Source organism: Phacochoerus africanus, chromosome 4 (genome assembly GCF_016906955.1).
Source record: "Phacochoerus africanus isolate WHEZ1 chromosome 4, ROS_Pafr_v1, whole genome shotgun sequence".
In the NCBI taxonomy this organism is placed as follows: Eukaryota; Metazoa; Chordata; class Mammalia; order Artiodactyla; family Suidae; genus Phacochoerus; species Phacochoerus africanus.
In genome coordinates this window covers 6502778-6520381 of record NC_062547.1, presented here as the reverse complement: position 1 = coordinate 6520381, position 17604 = coordinate 6502778, and the positions used below count along the sequence as shown (strand labels likewise).

At 59.3% G+C, this 17604-nt stretch overlaps 1 protein-coding gene and 1 pseudogene across 1 annotated transcript; one reads left to right on the top strand and one right to left on the bottom strand.

Annotated features, from left to right (window-relative positions):
• Positions 1–777: 777 nt before the first annotated feature.
• On the bottom strand, positions 778–4313 carry LOC125124100 (60S ribosomal protein L13a-like; annotated as a pseudogene).
• Positions 4314–4675: 362 nt separating this feature from the next.
• OVOL1 (ovo like transcriptional repressor 1) lies at positions 4676–16952 on the top strand. Its single transcript, XM_047775255.1, has 4 exons — positions 4676–5143; positions 12579–12796; positions 14597–14786; positions 14926–16952. Exons 1-4 carry the CDS (start codon positions 5044–5046, stop codon positions 15219–15221), a joined length of 804 nt encoding a protein of 267 aa, XP_047631211.1. The 5' UTR covers positions 4676–5043; the 3' UTR covers positions 15222–16952.
• Positions 16953–17604: the final 652 nt, after the last annotated feature.

The following is a 17604-nucleotide window of genomic DNA, read 5'->3' as shown; positions in this document are numbered from 1 at the left end:
ACACTGTAAACCAACTATAATGGAAAAATAAAAATTAAAAAAAAAAACAAAATATAGGGAAGACATGTGGGTGATGCCTGTGACCCCCTGGCTGCCCTTCCTTTCCAGGGCATCTTTGTAGACCCCCGACTCGGGCTGCCCAAGCAGCCTCTTGCATCCTAACAGCTGCTGAGTATACTATCTGACCACATGGGAAGTTTAAACAGATGCCCTTGGGCTCGATGCGGGGGGTCCCCTCCTCTCAGCTCCCTTCTGCCAATACTGCAACTGCTCATCTTGTTCCGGCTGTCCATGTCCTACAACTCTCAGGAATGGGGAGGGCGCAGGCAAATTATGCCCCGACAGCCCTCAGAGCTGTCTTAGCTTTTAAAAAGGATTTTTTTTTTTTTTTGCTTTTTAGGGCCACACCTGTGGCATATGGAGGTTCCAAGGCTAGGGGTTGAATCCGAGCTGTAGCCACCAGCCACAGCCACAGCAATGGCAGATCAGAGCCATGTCTGCGAGCTACACCACAGCTCACGACAACACCGGATCCTTAAGCCACTGAGTGAGGCCAGGGATCGAACCTGTGTCCTCATGGATGCTAGTCAGATTCATTTCCCCTGAGCCATGACAGGAACTCCCTAAAAAGGCCTTTCTTGAACAGCAGTGGAAAGGCCCCTTTGCTATATACCTAGCCTCCTAAGCCCCGGGCCGCCCGTGGCCCCTGGGGGTCCCCCATATCAGGGAGTGGTGAGGGAGGAAGGGCAGGGCAGGCTGAGCATGAAGAAGAAACAGTCCATTTTGTTGTGTTCAGACCAGGAATCCGTGGGTCTTGAGGCCCTCTGTGAATTCATCAGTCTTCTCTATGTTCTTTTCGGCCTGCTTCCGTAGACTTAGGAGCGGTTTCTTCTTCCATTCATGGATCTTGGCCTTCTCTTTCCTGTTCTCCTCCATGGTGGCTGTTACTTCCTGGTACTAACAGCCAACCTCATGGGCCAGGCGCCCCAACTAGGTAAACTTTCACGTAGGTTTCAGAGGCACCACCTTGAGGGCACCAGGAACCACCATCCGCTTTTTCTTGTCATTGGGCGGTGGCTTCCCATCAAACACCTTGAGGTCCAGGGCAGCCTGGCTCCGCTTGGTCTTGTGGAGCAGGAGGCCTCGCGCGGGCCGCCAAAAGATGCGCTGGGGGCTCGGAAGGGATCGGGGCTGTGGGATGGGTTGGTGTTTATCTGCTTTCGGAAGAAGGCCACGTACTTCAGTTTGTTTCTGTAGAAATTGCCAGAAATGTTGATGCCCTCACAGCGCACAACCACCACCTTCCAGCCCAGAAGCACCTGCTTGGCCACGGAGCCCCAGCACCTGCTGCCCCTCCGCCATCTTCAGCAGCAGCCTGGGAAAGTCAAAATATATTTTTATTTGACTCATGTATTTTTAAAAAGCTGAGTCAGCATTAAAATTTTGGTGGATGGCTCCACATGGACAAATGCGGCGATGTTGGGTTTCTGTGCTTGAATGACATGCATGTCACTGGGCTTTTATTTGTTTATTTATTTCCTTTTCAGGGCCGCACGCGTGGCACATGGAGGTTCCCAGGCTTGAGGTCGAATCAGAGCTGCAGCCGCCAGCTTACACCGCAGCCACAGCAATGCTGGATCCAAGCCGCATCTTCAACCTGCACCACAGTTCACAGCAACGCCAGATCCTTAACCCACGGAGCGAGGCCAGGGATCGAACCCGCAACCTCATGTTTCCTAGTCTGGTTTGTTGACCGCTGAGCCACGATAGGAACTCCATCACTGGCCTTTTAGAAAGGCACGTTCTCCATGGTCCCCACCCCATCTCTGACCTTTGCCTTTTATCACTGAACTTGGACTATAGTTTTCCTTATAATAAAGAAATCTGCTTTGTTTTTATGCTTCCAGCAAAAGTTGGAATCCGAAAGGCTGAATGGGTCACATGCGTCAAGAAACAGGATATTCATTCATTTGGCAAATGTTCATTGGCATTCCCGTTGTAGCTTGGCAGGTTAAGAACTGACATAGTGTCTGTGAGGATGGGGGTTCAATACCTGGCCTTGCTCAGTGAGTTAAGGATCCGCTATTGCCACAAGCTGCAGCCTAAGTTCCACGCGCGTCTCGGATCCAGTGTTGCCGTGGTTGTGGTGCAGCCTCCGATTCAACCACTGGCCCCAGGAGCGTCCATCTGCCACAGATGTGGCCATAAAAAGAAAAACAACAACAATAAATGTTTATTGACAGCCCAGTATGTGTCAGACACAGTTGTAGATACTGGAGATAAAACCGTGGAAGATTCTGGAGATACAGCCGTGGACAGCAGCATGGATGAATTTACTCTCTCCTGAGGCCTCATTCCATATGCTTTGTAACTTTCTTCCCACAAGCAGAGACTTTTGAGTAGTTTCTGGATGAGAAAGACTGCCTCTGTGTCCAGTGTCATCCATGAAGCCTTCTTTTCTTCTTCTGCAGCAGGTGGAAGTTCCCAGGCCAGGGATTGGACTGAGCCGCAGCAGCGACCTGAGCCACTGTGGTGACAATGCTGGGTCCTGAACCCTCTGTGAACAAGAGAACACCGACGAAGGCTTCATCAGAGTTCCATTAAGCACCTACTGGGTTCTAGCCCATCAGGGGCTGGTACAACCTCGGTGCTCAATAAATATTTGTTGGATGAATGAACAAAATCTACCTCTCTCCTACACGGTGTTAGTCAACGGTATGTCTCCAGGGTTTGTTCAAAAGCTAAGCAAGTAGTAGCTGCTCACTTAACAGCAATTGAACGAGAGGGTCCAGAGGAAGCGTGGGCCGCGTGAGGCAGAGCCCTGGGGAAGGATGGGACAGCGGGCAACTATTAACAGCCCTGCCAGAGCTGACCTTCACGGTGGCCCCAGAAAGTAGATGATAGCGTTCTCGGGTGACAGACAGGGATACAGGCTGGAAAGGAAAGCCCCCTCTTGGCCAAGTTCACAGGTTCCAGGAAGGAGGAGAGGAGGAGGCCCATCTGCCCCCAAAGTCCATGCTTTCACCCACCCAGGGGGACTCAACAGAAGTCCTGGGAGGGAATGTAAGCCCGCTCCTTGAAAAACCATCTTTTTCTGCTGGAGGCCTGAAAGGCCCCTCAAAGCAGGCTGCTCCTCTTTTGACTCTGACTTTTTTTTTGTCTTTTTTTTTTGCCATTTCTTGGGCCTCTCCCGTGGCATATGGAGGTTCCCAGGGTAGGGGTTCAATCAGAGCTGCAGCCGCCAGCCTACGCCAGAGCCACAGCAACGCAGGATCCGAGCCGCGTCTGCAACCTACACCACAGCTCACGGCAACGCCGGATCCTTAACCCATTGAGCAAGGCCAGGGATCGAACCCACAACCTCACGGTTCCTAGTTGGATTCGTTAACCATTGCGCCACGATGGGAACTCCTTGACTCGGACTTTTGAACTGAGTGAATTTATTTACCAGATTCATTTCCTCCTAATCCGTCCCAGCAAATATTTAATATGTGAGAAAGGAATGTGTAGCAGTGACTCTGAAGTATTAGTTTATTTCACATGTGGGAGGGAGGAGGGCTAAAAAGAGGAAGGGGTCCCATCTCTGCCCTTTTCAGATCAGCTGGGAAGAGAAGCCTAGTGGCTGTAGACTCAGTTACTGTGTCTCACTGGAGGCCACCAAGTACTTCTCAGCTTCTGTGGTGGGCGGGACCTCCCTGCAGGAGGCTGGGCCTGGGGACTGCGCAGTGGGCGGTGAATGGTTGGAGGGAGGGGTCTTCAGCCGAGGCTGGGCTGTGGGGGTAAAGCAGGAGCTCTCTGGAGCCAGGCCAAGTAAGTTGGGTCCTCTGTCCTCTGCTCACCTCCAGTCTTGCTGTACCTGATATCCGGCCATTTGGGAATCTGATGAGGACTTTGGTGGGGGGTACAAACCCCCATGACTAAAGCGCTGGGGTCTTTGGGGATCACGGTGGACTCAGCGGTTTAAATGCGCCTTCCTCCACTAAGCCTTCCGTACTTACCCCGCCAGAAGGCAGGCTCCCGGCAGGGCTCGGCCCCTGGTCGGGCGGGCGCTCTCCGCTTCGTATTGCGGCGGGGCCTGCCCGCCTGCCGGCCTGAGCGCTCCTGCGGCCCCGCGTGCCTTTCCGCACGGAGCCGGCGACCAGCAAATACCTCTGGGCTGAACCACGAATTGCTCAGCCAGGCCTTTGGGACCCGGGGCCGCCTGGGCTCAGGCCCGGTTCAACAAGTGTGGACCGGGCCGCCCAGTCCCGCCCGACGGCTTCGCGCCTCCCCAGGCGCCCGGGGCGCGCCGGGCCCAGTCCGGCGAGTTTCATCACCCTTGGAGCCTGCGAGCACCAAGTAACGTTGTCCCTGCCCCTCCCTCCCCCCCCCCCCCGTTCCCTCCGAAACTCCGGTTGACTAGCGCTGGCACTCCCGCTGGGAGGTCCTGCAGGGCAGCGGGGTGCTGGGTGGGTGCCCTCCGCCTGCCCCCCCCCCGCCCCCGCCCGGCCACCCCGCCACCCCGCCCAGGCCGCGAGGCCACCTCACCGGCAGCGGAATGGAAACCGGTTCGACAGGTAACAAATAGGTGGGTTGCCACCGTTATTTCCCAACGCATGCGCCTTCGCCTCCCAGGCCACTCCAAGCTAATTAGCTCGGATCACCCCCCTCCCCGCCCCAGCCACCAACACACACCGCCGCGAGCCAATAAAGCGTGAACCCGTCCGGCCGGCTCGCACTTTAAGACTTCCCGAGGGCCGCGGAGGACGCCAGTCGCGCCGGGAGACGCTTACCTGCCGCTTCCGTCGCCGCCCGGTGCACCTGGCTGCAAGGCAACCTCGTTCGGACGGAGGACCGCGACAGCTCCGCGGAGTTGAAACGGGCGCGCGCCGTCCCAGGCACGTCCTCCGGGCGGAACGCGGGACGCTTCGGCGACACCTTTACCGACCTGCCCCCCCTCCCCCCGCCGCCGCCCGCTGCCGCCGCCAGCCCGGCCCGGGAAAGGTGGGACGGCTCCGGCTCTCGTTACGGAAGCGGCCGGTGCCCGGCGAGGAAGGTTCAAAAATGCCCCGCGCGTTTCTGGTGAAGAAGCCGTGCGTCTCCACGTGCAAACGGAACTGGAGCGAGCTCCCCGACGAGGAGCGTGGCGAGATCTACGTACCAGGTGAGGCGCCGGGCCCGTGCACCCCGAGGCCCGCGCCCCCGAACGGGCGGCGGGGCCCCGTCGAGGGGGCCGGCGTGCGGGGCGCAGTGGCGCGGAGCCGGGCGGCCCGCGCAGCTGGGGCGCCCGATTTAATGTTTAAGCGGCCGCGGCCCCGTTAGCCCGCGGCACGGCCAACCCCGGGAGCGGTGGGGTGGGGAGGGCAGGGCCGGCGGAAGGAGCCGGCAGGTGGGGGCGGGGGCCGCCAAGTGCGGGGCGACAGCGGTTCCCAGGCGGTCGGGCAGGGGGCAGGCGGGTCCGAGGGGCACGGGCCCGCGCGGTGCCGCTCTCCCCGCCACCGGCCCGCGCCGCGGCACAGGGGAGGCAACGGGTTGTGTCACTGCTCAAGCGACCCTCCAACTCTCGCGTCGTAAATCCAGAAACCTCGGACTTTTATGAGGCGGGAGGAGGGCACTGAAGCGATGCCACTTTGGGGAGGTGCAGGGAGCGAGCTGGAGTTTCGGCCGTGGTTTGTGCAAAATGTAAGAGAAGGCCTGGAGCTGAAGTCACCTGCGTTGATCTCTCTGACCCCCAACATTGGTGGCCAGAAGGTCACAGTGAGGGTCGCGCCAGCAGAGAGCTCCCGGCAGCGGGGAGCGTGGAGACCGCAGGGCAGGCGCCCGGCTGCACCCCGCTAGCCCTGTTAGAAAATGCATCTCTTTCAACTTTACAGAGGATACGTTTGAGCTAAAAGAGGTTTTAAGGAGCCCACCGCCCAGCCAGGGGGCTGGGCCGGGTGGAAGCTGGTGTGCCCAGTTATTTTCGGAGGACGCTTTGACAGCGTCGGCATCAACTTGTATGAGTAATCCCAGTTGTTTCCATCTTCCTCCTTCTCCTTCTGTCCTGTCCTCCCCAACCCCCAAAAGAATCTTTGGTCAGGAGCTGCCCAGTTTCCCTCGGAACTCCCCCTCCTCAGGCCTTGGGGGTGGGGCGGGGGATGTGCTGAACACCCTGCCCAGCGGCTCTGGCTCCGAGGGGGAGAGGTTGTAATTAACCAACCGACTTTGACCCTTGATCTGCAGGCTCCCTGGCACCGCCCCAGGCCTTGTAGGAAAGTGGTGAAATATGGGCAGTGAGGGGCCCTGTGAGGGCTCTTGCCTCAGTTTCTCTCCGGAAGAAATCGTTGGAGTCTGTGGGTGTAGTGGTGAGGCTCTGGGGCCTGATGTCTCAGGATCCTATGGTGCTGGTCCTAGGGTGCGGGGAGGGTGGTTCAGAGCTTAACCTTATCTCAAGTGCCTAGGCCCCCTTCTAAGCCTCCTGCAAACAAGGGACTGTGCCAGAAGTTCTGATGACCCAACAGGGAAACAGACAAAAAGAGAAGTGAGGAGTTCCCATCGTGGCACAGCGATTAACGAATCCGACTAGGAACCATGAGGTTGCAGGTTCCATCCCTGCCCTTGCTCAGTGCGTTAACGATCCCGCGTTGCCGTGAGCTGTGGTGTAGGTCGCAGACAGAGCTCAGATCCCGAGTTGCTGTGGCTCTGGCGTAGGCTGGCGACTAAAGCTCTGATTAAACCCCTGGGAACCTCCATACACTGTGGGAAGGGGCCCTAGAAAAGGCAAAAAGACAAAAAAAAAAGTGAGCTGCCTCCTTACCGGAGGCAGAGCAGGGTGTAGGCCTAGGACTCTGGTACAACTTCTTGCTTCTCTGAGCTCCCCGGCATTCCCCCTCCAGAAGGGCCAGGCGAGGGGTGAGGGACCTCCCTCACCTGTTTGACTTGCTGCTTAGCTGCTCCTTAGGATCTGATAACCTGAACTTGGACTGTGCTAAAGGTGAGTGGAGTCTTGCCCCAGACTCCGTGTGCTGTTATTTTTAGTTTTATTTCACATCCCAGCCAGTAACCGATCATGGGTTGACTTTTACGAAGGACAAAAAAAATTCCATTTGTTTAACTCATTGACTTCCTTTGCGTCCTAGTGATTTTCCCCACAGCGTTCTGGTGGCCGTGGCGGGAGTGGCGGGGGAGACCTTCCCCCCCAGGGCTTGTCCCATCAGGTGCAGAGGGGGGCATTCCGGTAGTCGGTGCTGTCCAGGTGAGGGGGCCACTCACTCGCAGGGTTATCCAGATGTTGGGTGGGGTCTGACCAGGAGGTGAGGCGGGCCCGGGAGTGTCCTGTGGGGTCAGGCAAAGAGCAGAAGTCAGAGAACTTACTTTTGCTCTAAAAGCCATGTGGCCCACCGGAGAGATTTCCCACAGTTTTTGGAAATGAGAAAGGGCATGTTCTCGGGCCACGCTTGGGTGCCTCAGATGGCTGGAGAGTGTGTTTTGTGGTGGCCTGTGCCCTGGCTGGGCCATTCCATCACCAGCCAACCGTGACCCCGGGAGCCGGCTAGGCACGTTTTCCTTCACCCCGCCTCACAGGCGCAGCACGCGGTGACCAGCTAAGCATCGACCCCGTCCGGTCCCCCGGGAGAGGCACTGGGAGGGCTGGGGAATGGAGCGTTGAGGTCTGACCTTCCCGCCAGGGTCCTCCGGGACCCTTAGGGTGGCAAGTGCCTGGAAAGCACAGCTTCCTGACCCAAGGCTGGGCCGCAGCCTGGCAGCTCCGAGTCCAGGGCCCCGCACTGTAGCCTCTCCCTGAGGCTCAGCTTTAGACTCCCCCACTCAGTCCCCTGGGCCTCGCTCTCCTGTCAGCTGACAGAAAAGCCAAGCCAGTGGGTGCGGGAGCTGGAAAGCCACTGGGGTGGCAGATGCTCCACTCGTGCCAGGAGCTTTGAAGGGTTTATGGTTAAGATGCCACCTATGTGGGCCCTCGAGCCGACGCCCGAGCCCCGCTCTCCATCTCCCCTGGAACTTTTCTTTTTTTTGTTTTTTAGGGCCACACTCAAGGCACATGGAGGTTCTGAGGCTAGGGGTCTAAGCGGAGCTACAGCTGCCAGCCTACTCCAGAGCCACAGCCACAGCTATGCCAGATCTGAGCCGTGTCTGTGACCGACCTCACAGCTCATGGCAACGCCAGATCCTTAACTAGCGTCCTCCTGGATACTAGTCGGGTTCACTACCCCTGAGCCACGACAGGAACTCCTCCCCTGGCATTTTGCTTTTGGTACATCAATTTTGACTGTAGGGTGCAGGGAGTGAGGCTGGTTTCCTGACAAAGAATCCAGGCACCTGTACCCAGGGGCTAAATGCCATCTCCTGGTCTGACGGGGAAGCGCCAGGAACAGGGAGGAACAGAGCTAAAGTGGGGTTCTCCAGGCCCACCGCTGAGTGAAATCACAAAGGCCAGGGAGGCCCTGGAGGGTAGACCAGGCCTGGAAGCTGAATGACCTGCTCCCAGCCACAAGCATCCCATCCTGCGGCCTCTTCCTACTGCCTGCAGGGCCTCCTCCCATCCCTTCCCCACTTTGGACGAAGCCCCTGAAGGCTGCTCTGCAGGTGGGTCAGCCTGCACCCAGCCCAGGGGGACAGCCAGGCTGGGGGGCCGGAGATGGGAGTTTCCTCGGCCTGGCTTGGACTAGGCAGTGTGGGACCTTGGCAGCTCCCTTTCTGGGCTGGGTAAGAAAGGCTGAGAAAGTCAGCTTTGGGCCCCAGAGTGCACATGTGGGGGTGGGGGTGAAGGGGAGAGATTAGGCCTCTGATTATTCCTTTAATTCCTGGGAAGTGTTGGCAGTGTAGCCCCGACAGCTACAGCAGAGCAGCGTGGTTCCAGCAGAGGGCTGGAGAGATACCTAGCTGCCCCACAGGGTGCGTCACCCAGGCTGCCAGGCTGTTGGTCCCTAGCTCGGGTGACTGGAGGCGGAGTCCTGCCAGACTGTTTGTCCCAGAAAGAGAGCAGGTGAGGATGAGTCCTCTGGGTACAGGGAGGACAGGAGCAAAGCGTGGCCACTGTTGAAGTCAGGCCTCTTTAACTGTTCACTTTCAACAAACATTCTGTGACGTCCCCCAGGGGTGCCCAGCCCTACGCAGCCCAGGGGGTGGGAAGGCGTTGGCTCTGCCGTGAGGCTGAGGTGCACAGTTTTAACTGCGTTATGGACACGGTATGAAAAACAGTTGGAGTCTTTCCATCGTGGCTCAGTGGAAATGAACCCAACTAGTAAGCAGGTTGGATCCTGGTCCCTGCTCAGCAGGTTAAGGATCCAGCATTGCCGTGAGCTGTGGTGGAAGTCACAGATGCAGCTCGGACCCACTGTTGCTGTGGCTGGGGCATAGGCCGCCAGCTGCAGCTCCAATTCAACCCGAGTCTGGGAACTTCCATGTGCTGCGAGTGCAACCCTAAAAAGCAAGCAAAAAAAAAAAAAAAAAAAGTCGGGAAAGAGGGAAAAGACACTGCCTGGGAGAAAAACTTGTTCACAGAAGGGAAATGACATGCTGAGAGACGGGCCCGTTGTGTTTCCACGACTGCCCAACTCTGCCAGTTGCCTGGCACTGGCTTCCCTTCAGGCCCTGCTAGCTGACCTGGGGGCTCCTGCCCTTCCTAATAAGAGTTCAAGGCCACCTAAAAGCAGCTGGGCTGGGCTGAGCCACTGGGCTCCCTCTGCCCCAGTTGAGAGCCCAGGTAACCCCCTCTCAGGTCGGCACCAGCCCATTAGTCACAGGCTCCGCATGCTCACAGCTGCCTCACCTGCTCTCCTGAAAGCCTGGTCCTGACCGGAGGCCTTGGATGGGGTAGGACCTGGCCCTCCGTCTAGTGCTTGGGCTAGGAGCTTGCAATCCGAGAGAGAGGGGACTTGCCCTGGCAAGGGCGGGCCAGGCCCTGGGGTGGGAAGCGGCTCTGGGCCCGAGCTCTACGTCATCCAGGTGGAGGCAAGCTGGGCCAAGAGAAGGGGAACCCTGGAGTTCCCGTTGTGGTGCAGTGGTTAATGAATCCGACTAGGAACCATGAGGTTGTGGGTTCAATCCCTGGCCTCGCTCAGTGGGTTGAGGATCTGGCGTTGCCACGAGCTGTGGTGTAGGTCACAGACACGGCTTGGATCCCATGTTGCTGGGGTTGTGGCGTAGGCCGGTGGCTACAGCTCTGATTCAACACCTAGCCTGGAAACCTCCATATACCACGGTTGCAGCTCTAGAAAAGGCAAAAAGTCAAAAAAAAAAGCAAAAAACAAGGGGAACCCTGGAACCCTGGAACCCCTGAGGGTGTTGGGAGAGGGCCTGGCTGGCTTGGCCTTACCACACTCCAGCTGTGGGAGGGCGATGAGTAGCCACAGCCGCCGCCGCCTTGCCGGAAACATCTAATTAGGGGACAGAGAGCAGCACAAGCAGGGCCCAACCAGTTCTGCTTCCTGCCACTCGGTGACACCCAGTGATAGCAGTGGCCCGCCATGAGCACTCCCTGTGCGTGCGGTGGCGGCGACAGGGACACGCTCACGGGGGTGGCGGGAAGACAGGTTTGGCGTGGTGGGTGGGACGAGGCAAACATCCCCACCCTGGCAGCCCGATGGCCCTGGCTCAGGTAGAGGGCACAGAGGCGGGCAGGCGGGCCCACTCCCTGTGCCGGTTCCTCGGCAGCACTTCAGTGGAATGAGAGGCAGGCCCAGGAAACAGGTCTCCGCCTAACCCTCTAGGTCCTCAGAACCCCAACCACAGGCCCGCCTCTAGGAGAGCAAGGGAGCCAAGGCGACAACCATTTGGAACACTAACCAGTTAACCCTTACCTGCCATCACTCTTCCCTCTGGGGCGCCGAGTGCAGGCGGGGTGGCCGGGCTCCAACTTTTGGGAGCCTTGCTCACACTATCCGATGCCAAGAGGCAGAAGGTAGAGCTTCCTGTTTGTCTCCACCTGGATTGAGAAACGGGAAGTGTCATCCAGCATTCAACCCTCAACCAAGATCTCCAATAGCTGCTAATCTGGCATCAGAAGCTGCCAACCTCTGACACCCTCCCGCCCTCCCTCCCGCAGCCCCCATCCCATGCACAGGGAGCGGATAGGATGGGACCCCCCCCCCGCCCCCCCGCCAAGAGCTCGGGCCTGATGTCCAGCCATCAGGGCTGGGAGAGACGCCGGGCCAGGGCCAAGCACTGGTGAATCAACCCCCGGAATGAGGTGGCTCGTTAGAGTCCCTGGACAGACAGACAGACGGCGCCAGTGCCAGCAGAACGGGTTTGGGTGGCGGGCAGGCGTGTTCCTCCCCTGTAGGCCTTTGTCGTGTTCTGAGGGGGCGAGAGCCGGGGCCTCTCCTGAAACTTCGGTGCCTTTGTATTCTCCTCTCCGTTAGTGTGTCCTCTGCCTCCCCCATGTCCATCCCTCTGCCTCCAGCCTTGCCGGCTGTGTCCGGGGAGAGGAGGCGAAGCAGCTGCCCTCCCGCCAGGGCCACCCCTCCCTGGGTTCCGGTCCCACCGTCTCATGGGCTGTGAGTGGCGGGCGGCTGGGCCCTTTTCATGGTTCTGTGGCCCTAAGTCAACCTCCTAGGTCTCTCTTGTCTTTATTTCATGACTCGTCTTCCGACGCCTGGAAGATGGTCCTAGCTTAGGGGTTTTACATACACACAACAGAAGCTACCAAAAAAAGTTGGGAGAAAAATACTGTCTAAATTGAAACATCAGGTCGTTTGCCTCGGCCCCTGGGCTTTGAGACTTGTCTCCTCGGCGTCCCTGGGGGGTCTCTTCCTCCCGTCCAGTCAGGAGGAGGGCCCAGCCTCTCGGCCCTGCTTGGCCGGTGGTGTCTGCGTGGGGAGCAGCACGTCAAAGGCGGCTGGGTATCACTGCGTGGAGGGCGGGAGCCCGGCCCTCCAGGGGCCACAGCGAGCGGTCCGTGCTGTGGGGGAGGCTTGCCTAACAGCCGGGCGGGCTGCCTGGGAGACTGTTAGGCCGCATCCACCTGCTGCTCCCTGACCTCCGCCCCACTAGGCCCCACCTGGCCTGTTTGCCTGCCAAGCTGGGCCAGTGGGAGCAAGGAGCCTGGAGGCCGGATGAGCTGTCACGTCAGGGGCTGGCCAGCCCGAGGAGGCAGGGGTTAGGGCCACCCAGTCCCCCAGGCCAGCGGCGAAATCTGGCCTGGAGGAGAGGCCCGGAGTGGCCCAGGCCACCGGGACCCTTCTGGGGTGGGGATGGGTCCCTCAGCTCAGAGCCTCCAGAGGTGCCCTTTGTCCTTGCAGGAGCATGGCTGAGGCCTGGAATCCAGAGGGACTGGCTCAGGTGGGGCAGGCGGGCGGCTCTGGAGGAATAATTGGCAGGGCAGGTTCGGCCCTCCCAGTTCCGCTAAGACACAAATTACTCAGCGGGCAGGCCCTCAGTGGGCCGTGGCGCTTGGCTGGCGTCACCTGTAATTACCTTAATGGGGCGGGAGGGAGGCGCCGCGTGCAGGAGGCCGGGGGCAGCCCTGCTCTGCCACATGCCTGCAAGGGGCGGGACAGAGGCTCCAGGCTCCAGCCAGCTCACTGCCAGGGAACCTTCCTGAAATCGCACTGAATCCTCTTACCTCCATGAAGGCCCTCACCTGGCTGTCCTTCTCTTCCCAGTCAGCCTGGGCTTCTGCCCACCACAGCCCTACCACGAGCCGGAGCCATCGGTGGCCGAACCCCCTTCTTGCACCTTGGCTTTGGACATGAGCCTTCGGGACTCCAGCTATAGTGTGGCCCCTGGGCCCTGTGTGGTGGCCCAGCTGCCCTCTGAAGGCACGAGCCGCCTGGCAGACCCGCAGAGCAGAGACCACGGCTTCCTGCGCACCAAGATGAAGGTACTGCCCTTCACCCTGTCTCCGCCTCCGAGGGCCGGGGCGCGTGCACACCTGGGCCCAGCCCACAAAGCGTGGCTCAAATGGGACCTAAGCAGAGACTGGCCTTGGGTCTGGGCCCGGGTTTCCGCAGAGCAGTGAACTTTCCCGGGGTGCAGATGGGGAGGGAAAGAAGAGAAGTGGGTCTAAAGTGAGCATGTCGTGTGTTGGGAAGAAGTAGTGAGGTTCAGAGACAGTTAACCCTTAAGGATCAGGCGTTACTGCTGCGGCTCAGGTTGCTACAGTGGCAGGGGTTCAATCCCTAGCCCGTCCTCAGACCTTCCACGTGCCACGGTCAAAAAAAAAAAAAAGACATGTAACCCTTCGGAGTCCATTCTGAGGATGTTGAGTTTTGTTTCTGGCCTGGAGGGAGCCACCTCTTTACACAGATATCCTAGGAAAAGCGGAAAACCTGAGCCCGGCTCTGCACCTTGGCCTGGGCCCGGGTCTGTGCTGCGTCGAGGCTGAGGTCTGGAGTCTGCTCAGTGGTTGACTGTTCCCTGCGGCCTGGTCCTGGGGACACAGTCCCCGAGTCACCTCCTCATCCAGTGTGTGCTTCCAGCTGGTGAGCAGGGCCTTGTCTCTGGGGTGGGGCCTGGTGAGCGCCACGCACAGAGCAGAGGCAGTTAGGAGCTGCAAGGCAGCGGAAGTGCTCCTGCTTTCGGGGAGCACAGACAGCGGGGCTGTCTCTGGCTGGGCCTGCATTCCTGCAAGCTCCGGGGTCTGGAAGCACCTGCCGGCAGTGACGTGGTGGAAGGGCTCTCAGAGAGCTAGACTTTGTGCCAAAAAACTGAAGAAATCTGGCAGTGGAGGGCCGTGCCTGCCTCTCTTCCCTGTCAAGGAGGCCAAATGTTTGTTGTAACGAGAGGGGAATCACCCAGGCGGGCTGGCGGTCAGCCGCAGAGCCAGCACAGGGCCCCTGATCCCCTGGGGGCCCTTCTCCCCACCCACTGAGCCCCAGGGGCCAGGGCGGGTTTGTGGAAAGAGAGCAGAGTGACAGCGCAGCCAATGTGCCAGAGGGTGGGTCCTGACCCTGAAGGGCTGAGTAGCAACAAGGCACATCCCTGGTGCCAGAAGCAGTGCAGGATGAGTAGGTGCGGGGTGTGCCCGGGGAGCCTGGGAGGCGTGGCCAGTGACAGGGCCACCACAAAGCACAAGGGGCCTCCCGACATTCACAGAAGTGGAGCATTGAGACCACGTCTCCACTTCTGAACAGATTTGGGATGGTCCATGATTCCAGAGAAAACAAAACATGTTTGCCAGCGGGAGCGTTATCAAGGAAGCAAAGAGACGGAAACTGGGCCATGTCAGGCCTGGCTCACTTAAGACCCAGGGGCTGGGCTGGCCCGGAGGCCTCAGCCTGGGAAGGCTATGCAGAGACCACTCCTCAGGTGTCAAATGAGAAAAGAGAGCAGAAGCTGGAGAGGGAATCGGGCTCAGCGGAGGGAGAACTTTCCAACCGACAGAGTGGCCGCATCGGGCTGTTTCTGTAGGGAGCTGGCCACCCATCTCTAGAGATGGTGAAGAGGGGGCTGGGGGCAGCTCGGAAAAGGCTCAGGAACACAGCAGGAGGCTGGCCAGGGACCCGAGGCTCCTTCCAGCCCGGCCACCCAATCTCCAAGAACCAAGGGCACAGGGGCTCAGCCTCCCGGGTGGGCACTGCTTTTCTCAGGGCGCTGGGGGGCTGGTGTATGTGTCCTTCCAATCTGCCACCTGCAGTGCCAACCCCTGCGTGTCGGTCACTAACACTGGCCTTGCCCACAGGTGACCCTGGGGGACAGTCCCAGTGGAGACCTCTTCACCTGCCACATCTGCCAGAAGGCCTTCACCTACCAGCGCATGCTGAATCGCCACATGAAGTGTCACAACGACGTCAAGAGGCACCTCTGCACCTACTGTGGGAAGGGTTTCAATGACACCTTCGACCTGAAGAGACACGTACGCACCCACACAGGTGAGGGGGACCCGCCCGGCAGAGGCCTGGGGGCTCAGGGCAGACGTCCTCCTGGGCTCCGCGGCCAGGCCCCCCGGGAGCTGCCGAGGGGCAGGCCTCCACGATCGGGTCCCTGACGCCCGGCCCTGTCCTCCCGCAGGCGTGCGGCCCTACAAGTGCAGCCTGTGTGACAAGGCCTTCACGCAGCGCTGCTCGCTGGAGTCTCATCTCAAGAAGATCCACGGCGTGCAGCAGAAGTACGCGTACAAGGAGCGGCGGGCCAAGCTGTACGTGTGCGAGGAGTGTGGCTGCACGTCCGAGAGCCAGGAGGGCCACGTCCTGCACCTGAAGGAGCACCACCCCGACAGCCCGCTGCTGCGCAAGACCTCCAAGAAGGTGGCCGTGGCCCTGCAGAACACCGTCACCTCCCTGCTGCAGGGCACCCACCACCTCTGAGCGCGGGGCCCCGGCCTGGGCAGGCCCGGGGGCGAAGGTTGCCTCCCTGCTGCGGCCGCTTGCGGAACCCCGGCGATCAGGACTGGAGCCCAGGCACGGTGCTCGCTCAGGCCCCACGCGGGCCCCCACCCATGTTCGTATGTGCGTCCAGCCCTGAGCCGGGGCTGACGTGTGTAAGAACAGGCCCGGTGAGGCCTTCCAATCCTTGGATTCGAAGCAGCTCGCGAACCGAGACAGGACTCCCTCCCCAAGGAGGTGCGCGAAGCCATCTCGTTGTCTGCGGCCTCTGGAGCCCAGAGCCGGCTGCTGGTCCCCCGGGGACGGCGGGCAGGAGCCCTGGCAAAGAGCTCCCCTGCAGACACAGTGGTGGAGGAGCTGGTGCTCAGGGCCGCGGCGGCCCCGCTCATGGAGAGGCACGCACGTGGGGGCATGGCCGTGGCGGCGAGCGTGCACACAGAGGCCTGGCCACATATCACCTCATTTTTAAGAATCAATCACAAGGTGCCAAGGAGGTTTTATTTCCTTTTTTAAAAGATGACAAATGTACAGATATTAATATATTTTTGGTGCCGATGGCAACTATTTTTAAGAGAGGATGGAGCTGGCTTTTCTCCTCCCCACGCAGTTCTATTTATCCTGGACATTTCACCCCTCCTCTGTGCCTTGGCGCTGGGGTGGCTGCCCTGACCCCACCCTTCATGCCTCCTGAGGGGTTTCACCTGACACTCTGCTCCAGCCCTGCCGCGGAGGGTGCACTGCTCCCTGTCCCCCTGCGGCCGGGACAGCACGTCACATCTGTGGCTCTTCCCCCACCCCCACCAACTCTCCGCCCTCCCACATCCTTTGAAGGCAGGCCTCGGTGTCACCGAGAACTTCCTGCTCTCCCGATCGTGGACCTTTTGAGAAACAACTCACCCTTGGGGAGGCCGAGGTTCGTCCACTGCGGCTGCGGGGCTGAGCCAGATGGGATGGTGTGGCTTCCGCGTGCCCAGTGCCTGCAGTGCTAAGCATGCAGGGCCAGGCTGCAAGGCTTCCTCTTTTCCTGGCTGAGTCAAAAATCCTAGGACAGGAGCAAAAAATTGGGACGGAATAAGAGCCAGACACATCAGAAGCCTTTAGAGGGAGGACAGTATTCGAGGGCTGACAAGTTATAGTTGGAGCCTTTCTTCTGACTGATTTTCAAAGGGCCAGGCTGGGGCCTGGGCTCCTAAGGAGGGACCCACCCCTGGGCCAGTCGGCTCCATCTTCGGGCCTCGGCCAGGCTCCCATGGCTTGGCTGGGTTTCCTGCTAAGAACAGAAAAGGGGGTGTGGGTCCAAAGAGAGCCAACCTACCAAAGAGGGAGAAGGCAAACTTGAAAGAGCCCAAGGAACACGGCGGGTGGGGCTGCCCTGTGAAGCCAAAGCCCAGGCAGAAGCGGCCTTGGCCTCTCCTGCCCAGAAGGAGCAGCACACGCAGGTAAGGAGCCTGCTCGGTCCTCACTCTGTGTGTGCCTGGTTGTTTTGGAAGGCTCGTGTTTTATTTGATTCTAGACTGTGTGGGAGCTGCTGTATTCTGGAAGTTGTAGAGGATAAAATATTATTATCTGGAAGCTCTGTCTTGTTTACATTCCTGCATCCCTGTGTCTACCGCCTGGCTGAGGGAGTCACAAAGCTCTGTGTTGTCTGTTTTATTTTATAACTCCCCCCCAACTATCAAAATAAACGACCTATCGTTTTCTGTGTTTCTGCTTTTTCTGTTTCATATGCCTCTTTTTTTCCCACCTGTGGGGAAATTAATCTCAACAATTGATGCATTCATCCTATTCAAAGCTTTACCCTCAAGTCAAGCACCTGCTAGGTTACGTGGTCTGCCCCCGGTCAGTGCCTGCTGACCCCAGGGCCGAGTGTTCTGCTCTCCTCCCGCAGGTGCAGTCACTTGGGGCCCAGTCTTGGCTTCTCGTCCCCGCACCCGGCCAGGACCACGGGAGGAAGAGCCACATTTCCAAATACTGGCCCCAAGTTCCTGTCACTTCTGGGTCAGGCACCCAGCTGTGGGCACGGTCCCAGCTGCAGGAATACTCAAAGCAGAAGGGAAATTAGAGGCCACCTGGCTGTGTCCATCGCCTACCCGGGATCACTTGGGGAGACCTGATCGCTCTGGGCACCCGAGTCCCAGTTCAGTGTCCTTCCATCAGACCCCTGCCAGGGATGGAGGGGGCGCTGCCAGGCCCAGGCCCTTGGCGTGTGTTCTGGGAGGCGTGAGAAAGGTTAGCAGCCCTGCTGCCGCGAGGAGGAAAGACAACATCGATCTGACCTCTAAAGCTCCCCGAGTGAGGCCCAGAGGCTTGGGAAGGGCCGCTAACCCTCCTTCCGTCTCTTTCAGTGGCCAGCCACCGAGGATTT